At 35.3% G+C, this 8,121-nt stretch overlaps 1 protein-coding gene and 1 long non-coding RNA gene across 3 annotated transcripts; both read right to left on the bottom strand.

Annotated features, from left to right (window-relative positions):
* Positions 1-1,251: 1,251 nt before the first annotated feature.
* On the bottom strand, positions 1,252-7,470 carry LOC128286723 (uncharacterized). 2 transcript variants are annotated; one of them, XR_008277363.1, is made up of 5 exons: positions 6,760-7,470; positions 6,369-6,485; positions 6,169-6,292; positions 5,953-6,053; positions 1,252-1,738 (listed from the first exon to the last, which is right to left on the bottom strand). It is a non-coding gene; the product is annotated as an uncharacterized LOC128286723 (long non-coding RNA). The 2 variants fall into 2 exon arrangements; XR_008277362.1 differs by having other exon boundaries at positions 5,944-6,053.
* Positions 2,672-3,238, bottom strand: LOC108462655 (agamous-like MADS-box protein AGL80). Its single transcript, XM_017762579.2, has one exon. It carries the CDS (start codon positions 3,236-3,238, stop codon positions 2,738-2,740), a length of 501 nt encoding a protein of 166 aa, XP_017618068.2. The 3' UTR covers positions 2,672-2,737.
* Positions 7,471-8,121: the final 651 nt, after the last annotated feature.

Raw genomic sequence — 8,121 nt, forward strand, 5'->3', positions numbered from 1 at the left:
TGTCCAAACTCATACTTAACTATTAAATTTTCAGCATATTTTCATAATTTCAAATTTATTTCCATTTAATCCCTAAAACTCAAAACTTATAACTTAGTTTACGATTCAATCATTTATTCAATTCCTATCAAAATTTTTATCAAATAAACCCTCAATTCCATCATTTTATTCAACATGAACCAAACTTAGAAATCTAATGACTTTTAAAATTTTTATTTAAAACAAGTACTATTTTTCTCTAAGATTCCAAAAACTCAAAAATCATAAGAAAATGAACTAAATTAACTTACCAAATTAATTTGGAACCTTTAAACCCTATTTTTCCTTTTTCTTTTCTTTCTTTCTTTCTCCTCTGTTTCCTTTCTGTTTCATTTCCTGCTATTCTGTTTCCTTCCTTCTTTTTATTCTTTTATTTCTTTCCTTTATTTTCTTTTTATTTACTTTACTTTTAATAATAATAATTTAATATATATTTTAACACATAAAAATCTCAAATTTTTATGCTTATGCCGCCTCACTTAAGACAAATGGCATAATTTCCATTTTGGTCCTCTTCCTTTTCTTTTAATCTACAATTTAACTTTCATCCTTTATTCAATTTAGTCATTTTTTCTAATTACTCTTAATTAAGCTAAATTCACCTAATTTAAACTTAACTAAACACATCGCTAAACTCATAAATATTTCTAGTAATTATTTCAAACTCAATTTACTAAGACGGAGGCCTGTTAATGTACTTTTTCGATGCCCGTGAATTTTGAGTCATTACACGACGGGACTCCATTAACCATGGATCTCGTAATGTCTCTATCTAAGAGGTCAAAATCCTCCTTAAACACCCTATATGAATCAGTAAAAACATTGTTATGCTCAAGAGATCCCTTAAAATTTGTCCTTCCAAGAAAATGTTGGTACAGGGAATAGGTCAACGACCATATCCATACCTTCATTTCCTTCAATTTCTTTAAAACGTAAGTTTTTAGTATTTCGATCTGCTTTCGACAAGCAAGAGCCATCACAATTTTCAGTCATAAGGAATGAAAAAAAATCTTATTTTTTTATCAATATATTAACAAAACTATTTTTTAAATATCTTCATGTTGATTAAACTTTTAACTTAATTGAAATTGTTGTTATTATAATAACTAAGAAAATGTTGATTTAAGCGTATTTAAACTCTCAGTGGAAAGAAAGTATGTATGGGTCTCTTTGTATCAGAAAATTGAATAGTTCAGTACTAATCTAAACTCATAAAACAAACATTAATATGTTTTTTCTTTCTAGTTCAAAAAAAATGTGATTTTTCTGCAGATAAGCCTTCATAAAAAAATGACTCCATAGAAATCTAAAATGGGGGAAATGATATTTTTCGATTATTACAAATATGACACTAAAACCAGAGAGCACTGTCAATAACATCCTTAAGAACAAGACACTTTAGTAGGCACACGAACCCTCTCGTCAATTTCCTTTAAGTTTTGCTTAATCAACAAACCCAGCTCTTTCAAATCCATCGAATTCAAACTCTGCAATATCTCTTTTCCATTGAGGCTTTGGAACATGGCAGTTTTCAACTCCTTCTGTCAATTTTCCTTACGCAGTTTCCTAAGATGTTGAGTAGCTTTGGCTAAAGCTTTGCTCAAAGAAACTCTCTTGGTTAACCATCAATTGTTTTGTTTCGACAGGGGCAGCTTCTTGAACTTGGACAGCAAGCGTCGGGCACTCACGTGGGACGACCCTACCTCAGGTTGGGAGTTGAAATCAGGAGACTACATAATAGTACAAGCTTCAATCCCATAAAGGGTAGTGAGTTCATGCACCTTCTTCACTAGACCCTTGGTTCTTTTCTTGCAAGTAGTTTTCCTTGCTAAATCATTGGTAATGTAGGCAAGCTTTATTTTCTTTCTAGACATGGATAATTGAAGATTTATTTTCTATGCATTTGATTACATGTTACCCTCACAGTGTGTGTGCTTATGTATGGATATTAGAGGCTTGTAGAGAAGAAGGGATGCCCCACTTATCCTTACTAAACACATATTAATGTTGGCCTAAAAATGAAATGAGAAGATAGGTGTTCAAATTCCAGTTATGATACCAAATTCATTACCATAATAGCTGCAATTTTAATGTCAACATTAAATGCATAAGTATGTTTAAAGTTCATATATCTGGCTTTCAGTTATATATTTCATATTTCAGTGATATATACCATTTGTGTCACAAAGGTCGAAATAAACTTCTCGTTGGCATTTTACCGGGTTTTTGGGGCTCCAGAGGTTAGGAATAAATTGGAGACTTAGGAGTTAATAGTTTAGGGAGAAATAATTCACTTCCCTAGTTGGTGGGTGGGGACTTCAACGATATTCTTTATGCTCATGAAAAATAGGGCGGCTTGCTAAGGGAAGAGGCTCGGATGAAGGCTTTTCGTAGAACTTTGGAAGATTGTCAGTTGGAGAATATTGGTTTTTTTGGTGCTTGGTTCACGTGAGAAAGAGGCAGAACTATGGACTAGAATATTAGGAAAAGAATTGATAGAGGGGTGGCCACTGATTCTTGGTTTCAACTTTTTCAAAAGTATTCTTTAGCGCATCTTCCACATTCTTTCTTGGACCATTGTCCATTACTTATGGAAACAGAAGATGAAAAGAGGGGTAAAAAATCTGTTAAGTTTCGATTGAAGTTGATAATCTTATATATCCCAAGACAAAGATGGCGCTAAAACCAGATAGCGCTGTCAATAACATCCTGAGGAACAACGCGCTTTAGTAAGCACACGAACCCTATTGTCAATTTCCTTCAAGTTTTGCTTAACCAACAGACCCAGCTCTTTCAAATCTATCAAATTCAAACTATGTAATATCCATTTTCCTTTCAGGCTTTGGAACATGGTAGTTTTCAACTCCTTCTGTCGATTTTCCTTACACAATTTCCTAAGATGTTGAGTAGCTTTGGCTAAGCTTTGCTCAAGGAAACTCTCTTGGTTAACCATCAATTGTTTTGTTTCAACAGGGCAACTTCTTGAACTTGGCACAGCAAGCGTCATACACTCGCGTGGGACAACCACCTCTAGTTGAGAGTCGAAATCAGGAGCGTAGATAATAGCACAAGCTTCAATCCCACAAAGGGTAGTGAGTTCAGGCACCTTCTTCACTAGACCCTTGGTTCTTTTCTTGTAGGTAGTTTTCCTTGCTAAATCATTGGTAATGTAAGCAAGCTTTATTTTCTTTCTAGACATGGAGAATTGAAGGCTTATTTTCTATGTATTTGATTACATATTACCTTCACAATGTGTGCTTATATCTAGATATTAGAGGCTTGTAATGAAGAAGGGATGCCCCACTTGTCTTCGCTGGACACATTAACGTTGACCTAAAAAGGAAATGAGAAGATAGGTGTTCAAATTCTAGTTATGATACCAAATTCATTACCATAATAGCTGCAATTTTAATGTAGACATTAAATGCATAAGTATGTTTAGGGTTCATATATTTCGCTTTCAGTTATATATTTCATAATTCAAAAATATATACCATTTGTGTCACAAAGGTCGAAATAAATTTCTCGTTGGCGTTTTACCGGGTTTTTGAGGGCTCCGGAAGTCAAGAATAAATCGGAGACTCAGGAGTTACTTAGTAGTTTAGAGAGAAAATATTCACTTCCATGGTTGGTGAGTGGGGACTTCAATGATATTCTTTATGCTCATGAAAAACGGAGTGGCTTATTAAGGGAGGAGGCTCAGATAGAGGCTTTCCGTAAAACTTTGAAAGATTGTCAATAAGAGGATATTGATTTTTCAGGAGCTTGGTTCACGTGGGAAAGAGGCAGAACTATGTACCAGAATATTAGGGAAAGAATTGATATAGGGGTGGCCACTGATTCTTGGTCTCAACTTTTCCAAAAGTATTCTTTAAAGCATCTTCTAATTCTTTCTTGGATCATTGTCCATTACTCATGGAAACAGAGGATGAAAGGAGGGGTAGAAGATCTTTTAGGTTTCGATTTGAAGCCTGGTGGGTTTTGGAGGAAACGTGTGAGGATGAGATAAGAAAGTTATGGAAATGTAGTTTTGGTTTCTTTCTAATTCGCATGAGAATTCTTGCTAATGGATTGCAAGTTTAGGGGAACAAAATTAAAAATAAAATAAGGAGGGAAGTGTAACATTTGACTAGGAGACTAGAGGAGTTGAATTGTGATGAAAAATCGGAGAAGAATTTGGGTGAGATTGTCAAAGTCAAACTTCACTTAAATATGGAGTTGGACAAGGAAGAGAATTGGTTGAAAATAGGGGACAAGAATACTTCGTTTTTCCATAAATTTATTTCTTAAAGAAGGCAAGTCAATCGAATCCGGAGTTTACAAAGAAGTGATGGATCTCTTGCTACGAATGGCAAGGAGGTGAAGAGCATTGCTCATTAGTATTTTTCTGGTCTTTTTAAATCTAAAGGAATTGGCGACTTGGAGCACATTCTTTCTGGAGTCCATTCGTGTGTATCAGACAATATGAATCAAAGCTTGATGGCCACTTACAAGGAGGATGAAATTATTAAGGCACTGAAAGGAATCGAGCCTACAAAAGCCTCGAGTGTTGATGGTTTTTCGGCTATCTTTTACCAAAAGTACTGGCATATTTTTGATAAGGATGTTAGTGGTTTTTTTTTAGATATTCTTAATAATGGCAAACCTTTGGAGGATATTAACAAAACCCAATTGGTGATGATCCCCAAAATGGCTAATCCTATTAATTTAAAAAATTTTCGCCTTATCAGTTTATGCACAGTTATTTATAAGACAATTGCAAAAACTATTGCTAATCGACTTCAAAAAGCTTTGCATGAATGTATTGATGATTCACAGAGCGCTTTCATATCTGGTAGACTCATTACTAACAATGTACTTTTAGCATATGAGGTACTTCACTTGTTTAAGAATAAAAGATCTGGGAGAAAGAGCCTCATGGCTTTAAAACTTGATATGATTAAGGCCTACGATAGAGTGGAGTGGCCTTTTATAAAAGGAAAGATGTCAAAAATGGGTTTTGATGAACATTTTATTAAACTTATTATCCGCTGTGTGAATTTTGTCCAATATTCCATTTTGATTAATGGGGAAGAGGGATCAAGTTTTAAGCCCTCTAGGGGTTTGTGCCAAGGGTATCCTTTAAGCCCATATCTTTTTTTTGTTTTGTAAAGGACTGTCTGCGCTAATAAGATTGACAGGTCAAGAAAAGAGAATTTAGGGTGCTAAAGTTTGTAGGTCTACCCCACCTCTTACCCACCTAATGTTTGTTGACGATTGTATTTTGTTTGGAAAAGTATCGAATCAAGAAATAAATGTGCTGAAGAATATTCTCATGGAGTAAGAGTCTTGCTCAAGGCAATATGTTAATTATGAAAAATTCACTGTTTTTCAGTACTAATGTGAAGGATGATGACAAGAATCATGTTTTTCAGGCTCTCAATGTTCATTGTTCGACAAACCTAGAAAGATATCTTGGGCTTCCAAATTGGATGGGTCGTAAAAAAAAATGGCTTTGAAAGATCGACTGAAGTAGAAAATCAATAACTAGAGTATCAGGCATATTTCACAAAAAGGTCGAGAAGTCTTTATTAAGGCGATTTTACAAGCTATCCCCACTTATACGATGGCTTGTTTCCTTTCACCAAAATCTCTTTGCTTAGAGTTGGAAAACATATTGGGTTCATTTTTGGTGGAAGAATAATCATGGCAAGCGAGGAATGTATTAGTGTAATTGGAAGTCCTTATGTGCGCTTAAGGAAGAAGGTGGTATGGGTTTGTGTCATCTGAGTTCTTTTAATATTGCTTTATTGGCCAAACAGGGTTGGCATTTGTTATGTAATCCTACTTCTTTACTAAAGCGTACTTTGAAAGCCAAATATTTTAAAGATTCTGATTTCTTAAACTCTAGACTGGAAAATTTACCTCTTTTACCTGGCAGAGCCTTTGGGGTGCGACAGGCCTCCTTTTGAAGGGACTGGGCTGGAGGCTCGGGGATGGTCAGAATGTTTCTATTTGGAACGATGTTTGGATTCCTGGAAATGACGAGGTCAAAGTCTAAAATATGAATAGTAATCCACAGTTCATAAAAGTTGCAGATCTAATTGATGCTAATTCTAGAAAATGGAAATCTAATTTGGTTTTTAGTACCTTTCTGGAGCAAGTTGCAGAAAGGATTCTTTGTATTCCTCTTTCTTTGTTCATGCATGAAGATTCTCTCATTTGGCGAGGTGAGTTGTCAGGGGAGTACCCGGTTCGTAGTGGTCACAAAATTCTTTTACATGACAGACATAATCAAATACATGCAGATTATAAACAAATTTACAAGAAATTGTAGAAGCTGGATCTACCTTCTAAAATTAAAATTTCAGTTTGGTGACTCTTGTGTAACTATCTGCCTACTTTTAGTAATCTTCACTATCGAAGAATGCTAGCTTCTCCTACTTGTCGGCGGTGTCAAACTGGAGCTGAGACAAGGGAATATCTATTTCGTGATTGCCCTTTTACAAAGGAGACATAAGAGCAGTTAAATATTTTTTGGTCTATTTCAGATGAAAACTCAAATTTCAGAGATTGGTTAAACAATTCTTTTGAGACCAAATCTATGGCAAACTGTAGAATGATAGCATGTGCATTGTGGGCAATTTGGACATCTCGAAGGGAAATTAAAATCAGGTGCACAAGTTACTGTTTTTGTGAAAAACTATTTAAAGGAACTTAATGGTTTACATAGTTCTGTACCTGAAGAAGGGTGTGTGTGTACAGATGGGTTGCTCCGGTGGGTTAGTGATTTGAAACGATAAAGCTGGGATCATTTGTTCAAAAACTGTAATGAACAAGAACATACCGTCTGTCTTGCAGCGAAAACAGTGGCGTGTTTCCAGGCACTGAATCTTGGTTTTCAACTAGGTTTGAGAGAGGTAGAGATTGAAGGCGATTCTCGGTCAGTAATTCGGAAGCTGCAAGGACAGATCTGAGATTTTAGCGTATATCAACAATTCTCTGAAACTGAGTTTAAGATTCAGTTTATGTGGTTTTCTTTTTACCAACAAGAAGCCAAACAAGGTAGCCCATTTACTAGCATCTGAAGGAATTAAGAAAGGGGAAACTACTTATCTGTTGAATATGGTCCCTTCTGGTGTTGCGGAGGAAATGGCTGAAGATTGGAGGTGGACGGAGGAGGCGAGAGAGTCAAGAGGGAGAGGAAATGAAGAGGTTGGTGGGAGTGTTTTTTGAATTTGCTGGTAGCATTCAAATTGGATATTATCTCTAAAGTGCATTGGGGTAAATGAAAAGGTTTCTGAAAGGGGTTGGATTTGATGGCTAATTAAAGTTTCTACTATGTTGTTTTTCCCAGGTGTTTTCGTTGTTTTCAAGAGGGGTTCTTTTATTGGTGTACAGCTGGAGTTGGAAGACTCTAGAGCTCCCTTTTGACGTTTTGCTAGATCTGATATTGGGCCTTTTTTTTATTTGTTTTGGCTTTTGTTGTTTTCATTTGGACTTTCGTTATTTTGGTTTTTCTATTTTTGTTTTTTCGGGTTTGTTTCTTTGAGTTTTGTTTTATTTGTTTTTTTGGCTTTGTTTTTGGCTCTGTATTGAATATATCCAGTGATTATTTAAAAATAATAATATTTACAAAGAGATACAAGCTATTAGGTAAAAGTAGCCTCTACAAAGGCATCAAGATTCATGTGGGTTACCCTCAAGCTTCCAGACCATCAAACCTATATGCTTTACTGATCCATTGAATTTCAATGTATTGTCTAAATGGTATTTCGATAGTTAGAGGTGGGATCAACCTTTATATTTCAAAACAACTCTTATATATAGTGGATATGAGTGTGAATGCTTCCTTGTAGCAATATGCCCTTATTCCACTTTTTCAGAATAGACTAAACTCATTTTCAAGCTATCTCGAATAAGTTGGGAAAAGGAAGGTGTTGCACTCAAGAAGCCAAGAACCAAAAGGACTGTTGTGACAAATTTGCCTTGTCGAATGTGAAGAAATCAAAATGGGTCGATGGTTCGATTTCAACCGGAGAAGATGAAATAAAGTTGTGTTTAGGAATGAACAGAACCACTCACTATTCGTAATTTACTTAT

The sequence above is a fragment of the Gossypium arboreum genome, chromosome 13 (genome assembly GCF_025698485.1).
Source record: "Gossypium arboreum isolate Shixiya-1 chromosome 13, ASM2569848v2, whole genome shotgun sequence".
NCBI classification, from domain to species: Eukaryota; Viridiplantae; Streptophyta; class Magnoliopsida; order Malvales; family Malvaceae; genus Gossypium; species Gossypium arboreum.

Excerpts from the sequence above, each read along its gene's own strand:
- LOC108462655 (XM_017762579.2), bottom strand. The coding sequence starts at position 3,238 with ATGTCTAGAAAGAAAATAAAGCTTGCTTACATTACCAATGATTTAGCA.